This window comes from Lactuca virosa, chromosome 9 (assembly GCF_052849685.1).
Source record: "Lactuca virosa cultivar CGN04683 chromosome 9, Lactuca_virosa_CGN04683_v6, whole genome shotgun sequence".
Taxonomy (NCBI): domain Eukaryota; kingdom Viridiplantae; phylum Streptophyta; class Magnoliopsida; order Asterales; family Asteraceae; genus Lactuca; species Lactuca virosa.
Genome location: NC_136434.1, coordinates 145,847,307 through 145,864,865, shown reverse-complemented (window position 1 = coordinate 145,864,865; position 17,559 = coordinate 145,847,307). Strand labels below are relative to the sequence as shown.

General features: G+C 32.7%; 3 protein-coding genes across 5 annotated transcripts; 1 reads left to right on the top strand and 2 right to left on the bottom strand.

Annotated features, from left to right (window-relative positions):
• The first annotated feature begins 726 nt into the window (after positions 1–726).
• On the top strand, positions 727–2,708 carry PYM (partner of Y14-MAGO). Of its 2 annotated transcripts, none has more exons than XM_079069970.1 (4): positions 727–1,099; positions 1,245–1,370; positions 1,769–1,951; positions 2,359–2,708. In XM_079069970.1, the coding sequence occupies exons 1-4, from the start codon at positions 902–904 to the stop codon at positions 2,497–2,499; spliced, it is 648 nt and encodes a 215-aa protein (XP_078926096.1). In that variant the 5' UTR covers positions 727–901; the 3' UTR covers positions 2,500–2,708. The 2 variants fall into 2 exon arrangements, with proteins under 2 accessions (XP_078926096.1, XP_078926095.1); XM_079069969.1 differs by having other exon boundaries at positions 1,766–1,951.
• A 951-nt stretch (positions 2,709–3,659) lies between these two features.
• LOC145137765 (uncharacterized) lies at positions 3,660–5,624 on the bottom strand. Its single transcript, XM_079071903.1, has 8 exons — positions 5,514–5,624; positions 5,169–5,334; positions 4,945–5,035; positions 4,627–4,685; positions 4,459–4,519; positions 4,186–4,276; positions 4,027–4,103; positions 3,660–3,923 (listed from the first exon to the last, which is right to left on the bottom strand). The coding sequence occupies exons 1-8, from the start codon at positions 5,539–5,541 to the stop codon at positions 3,807–3,809; spliced, it is 690 nt and encodes a 229-aa protein (XP_078928029.1). The 5' UTR covers positions 5,542–5,624; the 3' UTR covers positions 3,660–3,806.
• Positions 5,625–13,739: 8,115 nt separating this feature from the next.
• On the bottom strand, positions 13,740–17,293 carry LOC145137533 (uncharacterized). 2 transcript variants are annotated; one of them, XM_079071665.1, is made up of 2 exons: positions 15,847–17,293; positions 13,740–14,991 (listed from the first exon to the last, which is right to left on the bottom strand). In XM_079071665.1, the coding sequence occupies exon 2, from the start codon at positions 14,972–14,974 to the stop codon at positions 14,048–14,050; it is 927 nt and encodes a 308-aa protein (XP_078927791.1). In that variant the 5' UTR covers positions 14,975–14,991; positions 15,847–17,293; the 3' UTR covers positions 13,740–14,047. The 2 variants fall into 2 exon arrangements, with proteins under 2 accessions (XP_078927791.1, XP_078927790.1); XM_079071664.1 differs by having other exon boundaries at positions 13,740–15,003; positions 15,847–17,286.
• Positions 17,294–17,559: the final 266 nt, after the last annotated feature.

Sequence of the window (17,559 nt, the reverse complement as noted above, 5' to 3'; positions counted from 1 at the left end):
AAAAAATACCAAATCATAGATAACATGACCATATGCAATTGTACAACCCTTTAATGCATAAATAACGCATTGACGATTTGTACAATCATATATATCAATCTAGAAAAAAAAAGAATAAAATAGTAGATTGATAGAAAGGAAAATGAATATTTCTATATGTCATCTGTGATTTTGTATCCAGAGTGACTTACGTCCTGTTCTCGAGTTTTTTTAGGAAGGAAAATGATGGAAAAGAAAAAAAGGAGAATGAGTAAACTTTGTTTTCTTCTCTTACTTTCCCTCTCAATCATATCCCAAAAATAAGAGGAAAGAAATCTAAGAAACTAACTCAATCCCTTTGTTTCCTTGTATTTCTCTTTCTTGAATGAAACTTGATAACACTTCTCTTTTCCTTTCCTTCCCTTTTTCTCTTTAAAAAAACTCAAGAATGCACATTTCCTTTTATTTTCTTCCTTTCCTCCCATTTCATTCTTTAAAAAAACTCGAGAAAATGGTATTATTTTTTATGCAAAATGTAAAACCACATGTGACTTAATAAAACCGCAAACATAAATACATATTTGATTTATTGGTGATTTCAGTGGTTAAAAACGAAAAGTTCTTAATTTTTGGCTAATTTACAGAAAATATTAAAAAAATGATTAGATTTCTTATTTAAAAAAAATCATCTTATCTTAGAAACTAATATGACCTAAAATTAGTTATTATCTTTGCATTTTATAACCTTCGAGTATCAAAAAGTATTTTACTCCGAAAAGGAAAAACCCTCCAATTGAAGGAGTCGATTTCACATGAAAGAAACCACGTCTCTCAGTCCACTCCCAATCCTACACTTCGCCCATAATCATCATCATTAATTTGCATATCTTTAATCACCAACAGATTTCGTATTGTTTCTTTCATGGCGAATGAAATTGGCGGAGGAGGAGAAGATGAAGCGAAAGAAATCGCTGCTCAGCTAAGCAAAACCCTAAAAGAAGGAGAAAGAATTCTTGCCCCGACCCGAAGACCCGACGGAACCTTACGCAAACCCATTCGCATTAGAGCTGGTTACGTTCCTCAAGATGAAGTCGCCATTTACAAATCTAAAGGCGCCCTGGTATGTTTACAACATTCGCATAGTTTTTCTCGATTTATTTGCGTTATTCGAAATGATTTGAGTCAATTTGATGGATTTGTCGATTTTTGAAGAGAATTAGTGTTTGCGTATGATTTATGATGACGATGATGATGATCATGGACAGTTGAAGAAGGAGATGGAGTCGCTGGAAACTGTGCCACCTGGTTATGATCCTGAATTGGATGCCATTAGTAAACCTAAGAGCAAATCCGCTAAGAGGAATGAAAGGAAGAAGGAGAAGCGTTTGCAGGTTTATCATTTAGCTCATACATATCAGCATTATTTTGCTTTATGTTATAGTAAATGTAGAGTTTTATGGCATTATGTACTTCACAATGTCTATTCAAAGCCTAATATATGAACAATTTATGCATTTGGAGAGATGAAATTAGCTCCCAGTGAACAATAAGGTCATAGCATCCTCATTTCTGCAACCTCCATACTTCTCCATAACCTGAATTGGATGCATGCTCTTGATGATTGTTTAATCCATTTGGGCCAATAAAGCTTCACCTTAATAAGTCCTAACTTTTTACACATGCTTAAAACTTAGACTAACTATATTACTAGTTGGAATTAATTTCATGCAAATGAACATATCTTGATTTTTCTTATTTATTTACTTTTCCTTTTTATTGCATGAAGCAGGCATCTGTTGAGAAAGGAAAAAGTGAAGCTTCATCTACTGATGGTGTAGATCAAGCATTGGAACCTCTTGACTCCATTGTATCCCAGATAAATGATATCACTATTTCCGTTGCTACCCCTCCCTTAAATTCAACAGATCATGTTCCTGATATCGATAAAAAAATCCGTGCCCTAAAAAAGAAGGTAATTTTTCTAAACTTGCTTCAAAAAAATATGCACTTATAACTTTGTTTTTATTTTGTTCTGTTAACTTGTTCTTGAATCCACTAAACTCTTTTGAGTTTCATTCAATCTAAAATGAGAAGGGTAAACTGGTAAGTTTTAAATGGTTCATTCAGTCTAAAAATAAGAAGAGGGTAACATGGTCATTTACTCATCTTGTTCATTAAAATGGCATTTACTCATATATTCTAAAACGAGAAGGGTAAAATGGTCATTTACTCGTGTTCAGACGGTCCGTTAGGTCTAAAAAAGAACTAGTCTTTGCTTATATAACAGCTACTTCTCAGAGACATGATTTATCCATATACATACATGGAAAGTGTGTAAGAAGGGTAAAATGGTCATTTGCTTGTGAAATTTTGTTGCAGATTCGGCTGACAGAGGGTCAACAGCAAAAAACAGGGAATGATTTGAAACCAGAACAACAGGAAAAAGTTGCAAAATTAGAGGATTGGCGAAAAGAGTTGAAACTTTTGGAAGACAAAAAGGCCTCCTTGGAAGCCTTATAAAATCAGTAGGCTTTTTTTCATGTTTTTCTTTAGGATTAAAAAACCTCTAGTTTTTAATTTGTGATTTACTTTCTTAAGATGTTATTAGGTTTTTATTAATCTGTCCAGATTTTGAGGCTGAAATTTGCCATTATTCAAAACAAAATCTGGGAACTCTGTGGTCATGACTCATGAATCGTTAACAAATTGAACAAATTATTTTTAGTTTCTTTTGGCTCTTTTTGGCTTCAACACAAAGAGGCTTAATTGTTACTATTACAATCTTCATATATTATCTAGGCAAGAAATAGAAACGTGTTTGTGTTTTTATTAGTTTGTTTATTATAGCATCCTATTTTGAAAATCTACCAAATTATAGCAATGTCATTTATGTAGAAAGCCATTTTCACTGCTATAATTGGGTAGTATCTTTATAATGCAATGTCTTAATAAGGAAAAAAATGTATGTGCAATGATATAATTTGGTTTAATGCATAATTAGGAAGAAAGAGCTGAAACTATGATCCTGTAATAGAAAGAAATGAAATTAGTATTATAAATTATAAACTTATAATACACAAATAAGTCAAAGTACATTGCATTGAATCCGAACAAAAAAACTCTACTAATCCCAAGATGTTTAAAGTTGACAATATCTTGAGGTTTTTAGTTATTGTAAGAGGAAATAGAGCAAACTAGAGTTCTATCCTCCAATTATTGACAACTTTTAAAAGCTTTTAATATAATTAACTAGATTACTCGTATCTATGTGACATATTTTATAAAGTCATTTATCTAATTTTTTGATTTTAAGCATATATAATATATTATAAAATAAATATGTAATATTTCTAAAATTAAAAGGCACTTGTACCAAAAGTTGCTCCATGACTTCATCGAATAGAAAAAAAAAAAAAAAAAAAAATTTATGAGATAGTACAAGGAGATATTAGTTTTTTTTGCATATAGTAACACTAATAATGCCACAAAACAAACCAAACTGAAAAAATAAGACTTTTTTAAATAAAAAAATAAAATTATTACGTTCATAGTATAAATGTAAAAAAAAAAAAAATGATAAAAATATGATAGATCGTTAAGAATTTTCAACCAATATGATGCGACAAGCATATTAAATGTAAAACTAAATAATTGTCTACGCGACCCCCAAAAAACAAGCATAACAAAATAAAATAGAATCGCATTATACTTGTTGTACGTTTTACACAAAATCCATTACACATTTTTTCTGAATCATACAAAACTGAATTGCACCTTTTTCATGCAAAATCTCACATAAAACACAAAACCATATGCAATAATGGATTTTATGAAGATTCAATATCTGAACCTTGCAAACCTTCTTGATAAACTTCATAATCCTCAGGGCTCCATCTGCATATCAAACTTAGTTTAAAGGTTGCCATCTTTATCCCCATTAAACGCTGCATTCACATAAGAAAAAAAAAAGATCAGGGTCATGATGAAAACAGAAATCCCACAAATGACGAAAATGCCCCTGAGCAAACCAAAACACTTGATACTAACTAGTATGCGAGATGACTCGGGTGATATTGGTTTCCCCTCTTCACAAACAACAAAATCTCCAACAAGCTCCACCACTCCTATATTCCATCATCAAAATAAGCAAATTTATAATTTCACATAGTAATGTGTGTGTGTGTGAGAGAGAGAGAGAATGCAAACCTTTGTTTAACCTTACTGGCATCCCTTGCTTCCGCAAAAAGGGTTCCATTTCATGTGTAAACTGGTCTAGAGGACCTTCCTTAAGTTCAACCTGAAGGGCAAAATGGTCATTTTTTAATTAGCCAAGCAAAAAAATAGAAAATGCAATTTTCATGAGTGGAGAAAGTGGTCATGTTTTTAATATCGAAGGGCGTTTTAGGTATATATTTCATAACAAGATCTCAAGGGTAAAAATGTAATTTTTCATGTAGACTAGTTGAAGATCGAACTAACCGTTTCTGAAGCAATACTTCCAGTCCTCGCAAAATCATGATCTTCATATTCACCAAATATTCTGCCAAATATCGAAAAACAACAATAAATTAAAATATATATAAAAAAAAAGAAATTAATAGATCATATTTAGTTCATATTGGTGAAAAAGATAGTTATAATTATAACCTGTGGGCCTCTTCTATGGGCATATTGGTCAAACAAAGCCCACAATCACCTCGAAGAAGCTGTATTCAAACAATAAGTAATAAATAAATACATTACTAAACTTAGCATACAAGCTAAGATATGTTTCTTTCATTGATTTGTTTATAAAATCATTTCTTCATATTACAGCATTGTACTTTGAAATACAATTTTGTAATAAATATAAATGAAATTATGTTTGCTAATTCTTGCATTTAACCCAATTAAAACTATAAAAAAATAAAAAAAAATAAAAACAATTTTTTTCATGGATGGAAGAAATTAAAGTGTTTTACTTACCTTAGAAACTTTGTGAAGCCCTGGTCTTATCTCATCAGAATCTGCGCGACCTATTGCAACCTGCATGACTTTATTTGACCCAAGAAAAAATCTGAAACATAAAAACATAACATTGTCATTGTGATGAGATTCTATCATAAACCCTTGAGAAAACATGTTGATATGAATATAAGTAGTTTAATTGTGTCTAGATAAAAGTTGATTGATTCGGAATACGAAGAAACCTGCTGGAAGATTTGAGCTGTTCTCTGAACTGCTTGAATTTGAGGTTCCTCATGTTTTCGAAGCTGAAAACATATATGGAGTTGTACTCTTCAACTGCATCCCTTATTGACTGGACTATTGTCTCTTTGTGTTCTCTTCCTTTCTTCTTTGTCTTTGACAAAGTCACTATATACAACACAAGTAGATGTTGTTAAGCAAGATTTGAAATAGATGAGATGCGATTCTAATTCCCAATATTCGAGTATATCGCAAGCTTAGATTAACCTAACTGAATCAACAAAGACATCCTTTTCCTTTGTAGAATCAAAATCAAATCTAGAATCTCAACATAAAGAAGCATTTACCTGTTCTATCTCTCTTGGATTTCGGCATCTTAGTAGAATCCTTTCAAATTGCAGGTATCGCTGCCTTCTTCCGTCGGTCTGTTAAACAAGACAGAAGTAAACCCTCTCTAGTGTTTGCTGCTAGGGTTTAAAGGGCATGACTTCTTGTTCTTCTTTTGGGCCGGGTCATACTTGAGTTGGGTTTAGCCCATACAGTTATACAAATATACCTATTTACCAATTACCATTGACATGTACATATTTACATAAATCACCCTTTTTAATAGAAATATTATAAAACTATGTGTGTATGTTTATACAAATAGTCCTTGTTTAACATAAGTATTATTTTAGGTGTTTGATAAAATTATATAAATGTTTTCTTTCTTATAGCAAATTGACTAAGTATTTGATAAAGTGATATAAATTATCTCTAGTTAACATCAAATTAATTAAATAGTTTATATTTGTTATAAAGTTTAAAAAAAAGTCTTTGTCTAATAGTAAATTTATACTAATTATCCCTTTGCTTTATAAAAGTCGATAAATAATCCCTACATTATAGAAAATTGACAAAATTGCAAAAATGGGCCTTGTGTTCATCGTAACGGTTTCATTTTTAGTCGACTGAATAACCTCTTTTATTTTTTAATTATTAAAATAAATAAATAAGTATTAATTTTTTTTAAAAAAAGGGGGATATATTTTTTCATGTGCAAAAATGGTCCCTTAAAAGTGAAAAGACAAATATACCCTCATGTGGGAGGCACATGAGGGGGTTAACAACAACAACTTAACGGAAGTTAAGTTGGAGGACCAATTCTACGTACAAACTAGGCCAAAAGGACCATGAATCCAAAAAAGTCGAGGTTTGGAATGAAACCCCAAAAAAATACATACCACAGAGACCATTAAAATAATAAATAAATAAACAATAAGTTAGAATGACATGAGTTATAAAAGTAAATCATGATTATGAAAAAGGTCAAAAGTTGAAGTTGTAAACTCTTGGAAGTTAAGGACTAAAAATGTGAAAATAATAAAAGTATGTTTTACCATAGAGTTGACTCAATTAATTTATCCATGGACCATTATATTATATTCACTAGGTTAAAACTCGTGTACTACACGGGTGATAAGTTAAAATAACATATACTAACAAAAACATAGTCATTATCATGAATTTGCAAACACTCTTGTTTACACATTTCAATGCAAAAACTTCTTTGTTCTAAGATTCCTAAATTTGTACTTCTTTGTTCCAAGATTCCTATATGTGCAATGTTTTTTTACTAAATATTTTTCAACTATAGAATTCATATCTACTCCTTTCATGTTCGAAATCTTAAAAAAATAAAATAAAAAGACAATTTTTATGAAGTAGACTGTTGTAAGTGACAATTTTTAAAAAATAAAATGATATGGATGATTTTAACACGAAAGTAAAATGCTATTATTCATATTAAATTAAAAATGCTATAATTAACATACAAATACTATAATTATCATTGAGATGAAATTAAATGTTATAATCGACATTAACATGAAAGTTACATGTTATACTTCAAAAAGAAAATGAAAGCAAAATGCTATAATCAACATTAACACGAAAGTTGAATGTTAAAATTGAAAAAATGATATAATTGACGTTAAAATAAAAGTTGAATGCTAGAATTGAAAGAAAAATGAAGGATATGCTATAATCAACATTGAAATTAAAGGCCAACGAAAGTTGAATGTTAAAATTGAAAAAAAAAATGATATAATTGACATTAAAATAAAAGTTGAATGCTAGAACTGAAAAAAGAAAATGAAAGAAATGCTATAATCAACATTGAAATTAAAGACCAATGCTATAACCGGGAAAAAAAGAAAAACAAAAAAACAAAAAAGTAAAACGCTCCATCATAGTCGATAACATGAATGTTGAATGCTTAATTGAGAAATTGAAACTAAAACAAAGTATATTGATGATTAAAATGATAATGAAAAATCAATGATTTAAAATTTTTTATTTAATTAGTTTATTAAAAATATGATACATAAAAGTTATTTCGTAAATAATAATGTATATATAAATGTAAATTAAACTTATAACAAATAAATAATTAAGACGTTCAATTTTTTTATTAGACCGCCTCTATGACAACCCATATTTTTGATTAATGCGTTATTGTAGCCTTTTAGCCAATAGTGTCAAATCCAAAATTATAAAATAAAAAGAACAACGATAACCAAAGAACCAGGTATATTGAGATAAAAAATTTCTAGAAATAAAATTAAATGAACAGGGGTCTAACTCTTCTTTCGAGTATATTGAGTAAAGAGTAGCAAGATTGGGAGCATTGATAGACGGGGAGGAGTGAGTAATGACAAAAGCTTTTATATTGATACAAAAGATTGGCTTAAATGCTAGATATAACATTGTAATTATAGTGAACTCACAAGGTTACTTTCTAGTCTATGCATCTTTTTTAACATTTCATTTATGGATACATTAGAAGGGAAATAACAATTTGTTTGTATCTTAACCAAAAACTGGAATGAAAAGTAAATTTTCATGATCAGAGCTTAGTTTAGTAGATAAAAAAGATTTTATTAGAAGAGTAAATAATTTATACATATATATCATCTCCCACACTCACCATTCACAAATTTTTTCCCACCGCAATTTAGCTCCATATGTATAGACTATGAAGGGTAGTTACTCCACAGCAAATATGAGTATTAAAATAGAAAATGATGTACATAATCACCTGAAAGGACGGAAATGCCCTTACAAATATGAGTATTAACATAGAAAATGATGTACAAAATCATCATAGGCTAAAAAGAAACATTTGTATTTTTTCTACATTTTATAATCACAAAAATAATATATAATGAATACTCTCCAATTATAGGACTTGAGGAAAACGATTTTAAACCCTCTTGAAACTTTGGTGCCACCTTATTTACTCTATCACAAATGTCTCTCCCTGAAAATATATAAAATGTGAGAAACATTTATTGTATAATAATAATTATTATTATTTTTTGAAGATGTGAAGTAAGAAAGTACTGGTAAATTTTGAGAGTTTCTAATGCAAGAGCACATGATACATGATGCCTAGAATAGGTGAATCCATGAGAAAGTACACCTAAGGAATATAAAATGTTGGAAAATGTAATTACATGCAATGATGGGAATCACCAATTCCGACGAAATCACGGAATAAGTTTTGGGATTTTACCGAGTTTATTGATTTGTGAAGATATGACATCTGCAACTTCTGTGCTAACAAGAACAGCTCCAATAGGCATATATGCAGAGGAAAGGGACTGAATTTTTTTGGCTTTTTTTATTGTAATTCTATTTGAGATTATATAGTATCTGATTTTACTTATTTTTATTTATATAATGTTTAGTGATTATACCTTTGCTATGGAGACAAGATCAGGCTTAATCTTGTACTTATCACATCCAACATAGTTCCAATCCTTTCAAATGCACAGATTACCTGTAAATTACAATTGCAAAATGTTATTACTTATTACTGCTCAACAAAATAAAAATATAAATTTAAAAATAAAAACTACCACTTTACCTCATCAGCTATGAATAAAATATTATATTTTTTAACAACAGCCTGGACCTTCATAATGGTTAAAAAGATATAACACTGGTGAGAGTCATTGCTTACATTAACTATAACACAGGGGCAAATCTGTAAATTTATAAAAACCCAACCTTCTCAAAATAACCTTCAGGTGGAGGTATCACACCTCCTGCTCCCATAACTGGTTCGATTACAATATCTGTGAATTGAAGATCTTCTAGATTCGAAGTATATTTTACACAAGCTACAACATCGGTCCCTACTTCCTGCCAAGTAGATTTTGCATAAAGTTTAATGGTTAATGCATGCAAGATCATATTTTAATTTGAAATATTATCCATTTGATTATCCCACGGAATTGCTATCAATTTTAGAGAGGTATTGAGCCGATATGTGCAATCCTAACACAAAAACCCTAAGGAGTTCTACCATACATAGATAATCATTAGTGAATCAACAAATTCGAAACCCTATAACTATATTATTATCAACTAATTCGCAGAGCAGAATTCTGAACAAATTGTGGGGCTTAGGATGATATATGGCTATAAATATGACGAAGTTTTGGATCACTACGATCAAACAGTAACAGACATACAGAAGAAGAATAGTTACTCCACAGCAAATTCGGAATCAAAAAGACGAATAAAAATCAGAAATCGAACCTATTGGCGGAGCAAGCTCTGAAGTGATTGGTGAGCTTCGGTTTCTTAAGGTTGAATTGAAACATGGAAGAGAAGCTATCAGACCTGAACATGGTGATGAGTCCAAATATTTCAATCGCTCTCTCTATCTCTGCTTTTCAATCGAACACTAGTGTGGAGGTGGTGGAGTTGTCGATTCAATATTGTAAAGCCTAAATCAAAGAAAGTTTGTGACGATTAGGGTTTACATCAACAGATATGAAGTAGTCACTTCCTGATTTAATGGGATTACCCTTGATGAGCGGTATGATTTGCTGATTTTACGGATTGATGAATATACAAGATGGACTGCAAGAGGGTAGAACAGGAATTTCACATAGATGATTTGAGCGGGAAAATTAGTTGGGGAGGGGCTTAGTAATTGCCACGTGGGAAAAATGTACTTATTTATTAGATTAGGGGATAAAATGGATGAAAATGGGCTAAAAAGTGTTAACTCCCTAAGTTAAGGCCCACTAGTCGACGGATTAGGACCATTTTTGTCAAATTAAAGGGAAGGCTGTAGAAATTGAAATTTTTTTATAAGATGTAACTTCTATTCTTATTTTATTAGTATATCCGATTAAGATCTAAAAGGATATCTTCCATAGAAATTCGTTTTGCCTTACGGTTGATTTGAAGCAATAAATGTTGATTTAGTAACGAGTCAAACATTTCATTATCAAGTTATATTCTAAAAAGCTATATCTCATCATTTGATGAAGGCAAGATGAAGGATGACGAATTGTGTCAAAAGGGAATTCTATGTTTAGGATTGAAGTCCAAGTGAGATATTGAAATCACCAACAAGGATTGAGATTATTTGAGGTATAATTCCCTCATTGTAGACTCCAAAAACCGAGTAGGGTTCTAGATATGCATTCAAATTCAATTTTAGCATTTTTTAATGGCAGGGTTTTATTTTATAACCCTTTTAGACATTTGATTTGTTTCTAAGCTCCAATCTATCATCCACTTGATAAATTTGGTGTTTAGGTGGAAACCTAGTTATGAACCATATAACCTCAAGGTACGATGATGAAGTTGTAAAACCATTATGAATTGGATTCTATGACCATTAAAATGTAGCATTGTTGCAACAAAACATTCAAGTATGCACAAACTCAAGAAATGGGAGAATCAAGTTTGTATGATTTAGATTTGGGGATTTATTAGTTGATTGATGAAATTCCACCTTGTTTATAATACATATTTAACCACAAGGGCAAATTTAAGAATTTAAGAAATTGAATTGTGATCTCATTATAGAATTTAGTTAAACAAATTAAATAGATTGAGAAAGTATTGAATTACATCATCTATGATGAATTGATAGTTTGAAATGGTTGGATTGATTGCAAGTAACTTAAGTATGTTATTGGTCAATTAAGCACTTAAGTCCATTATAGGAAGTTTAATGATCAATAAATATCATGATTTATTATGAAGAACTTTATGGATCAAGTTAATGTATTTATGTGTGGCTTAATGGATATTAATGGTGTTTGGAGGCCCATATTGGTTGTACAAATAAGTAATTTTTAAATCTACTTGTTTAAGTGAATTTAGAATGGCTAAATGGGAGTGCAAAACTGAGTTAATAACTTGTTGTACAAAACAGACGCATTAATTAGTATAAAGTGACGCATAACGTAAGTAGAATGCCCATTTTTACTTAAATGTTTTTGTTTGGTACTTTGTATACTATATGTATGTGTGCATTCATGAAACGTCATTTTCAAAAGTTAGTTTGATTATAAAAGAAAAAAATTATATGATTCTTGAAAAATGATTTGAGCATCCTACTTATGCATATCATGTTAGGATGAATTGTGAATGTGAGATCCCGGGTACCTTAAATATTGACCATTCGTTGTTTGTGAGTAGATTTCTAGATAATTCTCATGTGCACATACATGCTAGCTACCCCTTGTGTGACATAGGGTGGTGGTTCCCTTAATTGGCTAACGTTTAGTCTGCAGGAGTTGTACTTTGGTATCAGAGCAATGGTTTAAGTGAACTAAGTACTTGAATTAGTACTTAGACTTAAACGCATATTACTCTAGGGATGAAAAATAAGTATCATATTTGACTTTTGAGTAAAGTGAGAGATTTACGTGTGTTGGTCTTTAAATGTTTAATTATTTTCTTAGATATATCTTGTGAATTTCTTGGAAGATGAATATATAGTAACCATGTCCTTTAAATAATAGAAATATTATGGAAACCGGTGTCAAGAAAGAAACTACTCTAGTTATGCTTAGTTATGGTTGGTGGTACATGAGGTGGCAGCTTTTGCAAGAGCCTAACAATTTGATAACAAGGACAAGGAAGTCGAGATAAGACATCTTAGAAAAAAAATGCACGGACCTAATTAACATTCTTCATGTATGCCTAGATAGACTTTATACAACGTATGTTTATACATTTTATAGGCAAATAATAAATATTTTGGAACTAACAAATTGGATTTCTAAGGATGATAACAACTAAAAATCCTTGCCAAGTTGTCGAAAAGAAGACAAACAAGGATGGTAACCGGGAACAAGCAATGTCAGCTATGTTGGAGGAGTTCAAACTCATGTCGGAGGGAGAAATGAAACAGCGAGATAAAAAAACTACTTGGAAGATTTCGAGAAATGTTAGATGAACAAGAATTGATACTTATGGAAGAAATGAAGATAATATATCAAAATTTTGATAACACTATGATCAAGTCCGGAGGAAAGGATGCACACACAACACCAAACATGTTAAAAGCTTTCATGGGCGAGATGGAAGTTGTACTCGCTCATCAATAAGAGAATTTTAAGGTGATGATGTTACAACAGACCATCAAGACAATTATGAGACTTTAGAACTCGACGAGACAATACATAAAAGAGACAAGGAGAGCATTGCAAAAGAACCTAGCAACTATTTAGAAGAATGATGGTAGAGAAATTCCAAATGCCATCTCCTCGAGGATTGGAGATAACTTTTTCATGGAAGGGTGCATGAAGAAGAATGAAGAGTTGGACACTTTTGTATAGGGGAGTGATTCGTACACAACAATTTTTATCCATACACAACAATTTATGTTTTATGGAGTTGTACAATACAATACTTTAATGCACAAATCAACGTGTAAGGAAAAAATTTGTTATATACGAATCATTTTTTTTTGTATATAGTTCTTTTATAAGCCATCATGTTTATTTGTTTTTATAGACAAATATATATATATATATATATATATATATATATATATATATATATATATATATATATATATATATATATATATGGTTTGGGTTCATCATGCTAATCAAGTTTCAAATTTTAGGTTGGTATCATCAAGTTTCAGTCAAGAATAACATGATCATGCTTGTCTTAATTTGTAGATTTCTATTTGCTTCGGATTTTCATTTGATTTTGGTTTGGATTGGACATTGGTGGTGGTGAAGGACTGTCATGTTTTTAATTTTCAAAAGGGAAATAGCATTGTGAAAAGCTGAAACTACCCTCATGTGCATGGCACATAAGGGAGTTAAAAACAAACGGGCGCTAGTGTGAGGGACCAAACCTCGTAACTTAGTTTAAAACATGGACCATTTCTACATCATTCTGTCAATTTTACTCAACATGGACACAGGTGCTATGTTGAAGAAACATCCAGGACTAAACATGTAATTTACTCAATATATAATTCAATTTTATAAGATGTCGAGTATTTTGGTCTTTTGATAAAAAATAACTATGTAATTGAATCCTTTTTAGGAATGATAGATCCCTACATACCTGAATTCCATCCATTTAACAACCAAACAAACCAAGGAATAGAATCTCGAATTCCAATTCCAATTCCAACTCGAATTCCAATTCCATTGGAATCGATCATAATTCCAATTCCAATTCCATGTACTCTTTTTTTAACATCCATCCAACAAATATCTGAATCCATCAATTGCATATTTACATCCAGATTTAAAGAATGTTTCGGATTCATAAATCTCTCATGAACATAAACAAATCCAGGGAATCACGAAATTACAAACACAAATTAAAACATTTTTTGTCAAACAAAAGTTTACATATAAAAAAAAAAAAGAAGCTCCAATTTTCTTTTTCAAGCTTCTTCCAGTCATACACATCAACAAATATCGTTGATTGATGACAACAGGGAAGCATCGAACCCACTTCTCCTTTTATCACTCCTAAAAAACTAATCTAAATCCCTAAAAACCTTTATCTTCATGATTCCCTTCTTTACATTCACTTTCTTATCATACATCTATCTTTCACCACCCAATCTCCTCCTCCTCCTCCTCCTCCCCGATCTTCCCAAAATAACCCTACCCTGCCGCCTCAGACGGCTCACCAATGACATCCCATCACCATCACCACCACCGTCATCATCATCATCATCATCATCATCAAGTACTCTTGTGTCTCCCCCATGACCAAATGCGTGAAACAAAAGAAGCATATTCATGAAATTATTATTGATTCCGACATTCCCTAAACCATCATCATCATCGGAATCCAAACCGTATGGATTCCGTTCAATGACGTAATCACCGAATACCACGGAACCAGGCATTGAAGAGGTGACGGTGCTAATCACATCCTCCCGCTCACGTTCCTGCTCGAGCCGCCGCCATTTCTGCTCCTGGTCGGGGTCCACTTCACGTGGCTTAGCCGATGGGTGCACCTCTCTCACGTGTTTCTTTAACTCCTTATACACCCCAACAAAACTACACTCATTATGCATACAACTTCTTTTCTTTAAATTAAGATACTCACGAGCAGACTCCACCACTGTCCACCCTTTCACCTGCCCGCGACACAGCGGGCAGGCGAGCTCCGCCCCTTCTCTGATTTTCTCAACCGGTGGTGGTGGTGAACCACCACCACCACCACCACCACCGGTTGCTGGGGGCGGAGGAGGGTGGTGGTGGGCTTTGTACTGGTCGAGACAGTTGGAGTAGCGGGAGCTGGTGCCGCACATGTATGGGCGGCAACCTTTGTTGTGGGAAGAACAGAGGAGGAGGACAGCATTGTGAGGGTATTCCATGCACACTGAGCAGGTTATGTCTTCCCAGTCTTTTGGTTTTCCGGTGAGGTCGCCGGAGACGTGGCGGCAGGTGAGGAGTGGGTATGGGGTGGTTCTGTGGTGGCTTGAAGCGGTTCTACGTCTTCCCCTGGCACTTTTTGCCATATTTTGAAGATTTTAACCTGATGTGAAAACTGAAAAAGATTGATAATTTTGAGATTTGGGATGAAATAAGTTTTCAAGAAAGTAGAAAGGCAAAAATGGTAAATCACAATGTCCGAAAAGAACAATTATAAACACGCAAAATTGTATCTTTTGAAAGATAGTGAGTTGTAGGAAGAATCTGAATGCATATACATGTATAAGTATTTTGCATAAATATGGTATTAAGTTCTCTGGAGTAACTACAAATGAGGTGGAAACTATGTAATTAAGCATTAATTTACTTTCCATGTTCCAAGAATTGATCCAATAATATTAATCACAATTCACACAAACAAATTACAGCATAACATTTCGATCAATATATCAAAACAAGCTACATTTTGCTAGCATAAGAGAAACACTTGTGATAATTGAATTATTGAGAAGTAATTGCTGAAATTCGTTATGTGGATCATCATCTAGAAGAGCAATTAAGAACAAATTAGAGCAATGGAAGCAAGCTCAGGTAACATAAGTTGAATTATCAAACATGAAGTCTGCAAAATTGACCAAACCACTTGAACTTCAAAACAAATCTGGATCCAGTAGAGATCAAAGATAAGGTGCCACATCGAAATCATCAGGGGAACAAGAGATGGAAATGAATAAATAAATAAGATTCTTTCGAATCCGAAGCATAAGGACACAAAACTAATTTGTTTTAATATAGAAAATCGAAAAGCAAGTGAAATCTAACCAACTGCAATCTACGATTCAAAAACGTAAATTTTACAATTTTGTCATAATCCGTTGAAAGAAATCAAATCAAATGATTATTCGAAACACAGTCACCAACTAAAAGATGAAATAGACTGGTTAAAAACAAATCATACCTGACAATCCTTGGGAGGAGTTTACAGGGTTAGATTTTTGTCAAAGACAAAGATCAGATTAGGGTTTTGTTGAATTGAAGGGGGGAGATCGAGGGATTGAATTTCGCTCTTTTGCGTAGGGGAAGTATATATCGGATTTATCGAAAAATTGCCCAATCGATATTCGCTCTGAAACGTAGGGAGAGAAAAAGCGAGAGAGAAATGGGAGTAGTGGGGTACTGCGGATCCACGCAATTTTAGGGAGCGTGGAGTCACGGACGACGGACTGAGCAGAGTTTTCAATTTTGGTCCTTGCGTTTAGGTACATCTTTTACTAAATCACACGAATGGTCCTTTAAGTTTGTATTTTTTTCCCTGAGTTAATCCGGACGAAACCTTGAACGCAAATGGACCTTGGGTTGGATGTTCGCTAAAGCAACATTAACATGCCTCCATGTGCCTTGCACATGAGTGAGGGTATTTTCGTCATTTCACCTAAAAGACGGTTTACGAACATTTTAATTGCACACCTGATGAATCCATCCTCGTTGTAATTAGGGCACCTAATCGATCTCCCTTCTTCTTCCTCAAAAACCTTCCTGCTCCCACTGCAATTTGGGCATGGCAAAAAATCTTGCATCCCCACAATTATCGCAAAAAAAAAAAAACCCAGGATCAATAACAGGAAAATCCTTCACAAACTTAAACAAAGTTCCATCCTCGTGAAGCCGTTTGATCTCATCTGCACCACCGATATGTTTTCCCATTCGACCCCAAATCAACACTAGATGTGAATGACCCCAACGTTCCATCTGTTTTCGTCTCCAAGTCGATTTCTATCAAGTAAATTTCGAAATCACGATGTCGACTCCAACTCAAACACGTTCGACCCTGAGCATTGCTTTGTTCAACCTCAACATTCCATCTAATTTTTTCCCCTGTTCGATTTCCACTATATGACCAAGACCATCAAACTATTCGACTGGTCACACATCGAACTTCAAGTGTGCACATCGAAATCAATTTCGTCCAAATTTAAGAATGCATCAGTCATACCAGTTCGACTCCAAAGCCACTTTCCATCTTATTTAGACTCAAAATCAACCATCAACAACAATTTTGACTTTAAATTCGATTCGATTTTCAGACGACTTCAACCAAATACGACTCCAAGTACGTTTGATCAGAATTCGAACTACTCCAATCAAAATCAACTTTGACTGGGACTCAACATCAGTCGTAATTCCCAAATATATTCTGACTCATCTGATTTTGACCAAAACACATTCGATTTTGAGACTCTTGATGCTTCATCGACTTGAATAACTCAACAACATCATTTATCATACGGAATTATAAAGGTTGACTTGAACAAAACTTAGTCAAAATTGAATGCGATTCTAACCAACATAAGCTCGATGCCAATCCAGTCTCCACACAAATCAACAATACGATCAAACTTGATTTCGATTCCAAAATTGTTTTTGACATGAACTCAATCAACGAACACCGTCGAAATCGAGTTCGATTTGTTCAACTTTGACTTTCTCTTATGCGAATGGTAATTGGACCAATGAATAACGAAAGATCAAGAATCTTGGGCTCAACAATTTTGGACTCAATAATCGGCAATAATCGGATAAATTGATTGGACTTATTTGATCGATGAATAGTATCTGAATTAATTGAAGTTGGGCTTTTGATCAGATCATGAAATTGGTTCATATGATCAAA

What these genes read in the sequence shown, in the direction of transcription:
- PYM (XM_079069969.1), top strand. Translation starts at nt 902, where the DNA reads ATGGCGAATGAAATTGGCGGAGGAGGAGAAGATGAAGCGAAAGAAATC. An exon ending in AGAAGGAGAAGCGTTTGCAG is followed by an intron (nt 1,371 to 1,765) that starts GTTTATCATTTA and finishes TATTGCATGAAG; the next exon opens with CAGGCATCTGTTGAGAAAGG. An exon ending in TCCGTGCCCTAAAAAAGAAG is followed by an intron (nt 1,952 to 2,358) that starts GTAATTTTTCTA and finishes ATTTTGTTGCAG; the next exon opens with ATTCGGCTGACAGAGGGTCA.
- LOC145137765 (XM_079071903.1), bottom strand. Translation starts at nt 5,541, where the DNA reads ATGCCGAAATCCAAGAGAGATAGAACAG. An exon ending in GGCTTCACAAAGTTTCTAAG is followed by an intron (nt 4,686 to 4,944) that starts GTAAGTAAAACA and finishes GTTTGAATACAG; the next exon opens with CTTCTTCGAGGTGATTGTGG. An exon ending in CCGAGTCATCTCGCATACTA is followed by an intron (nt 3,924 to 4,026) that starts GTTAGTATCAAG and finishes ATGTGAATGCAG; the next exon opens with CGTTTAATGGGGATAAAGAT.
- LOC145137533 (XM_079071665.1), bottom strand. Translation starts at nt 14,974, where the DNA reads ATGGCAAAAAGTGCCAGGGGAAGACGTAGAACCGCTTCAAGCCACCAC.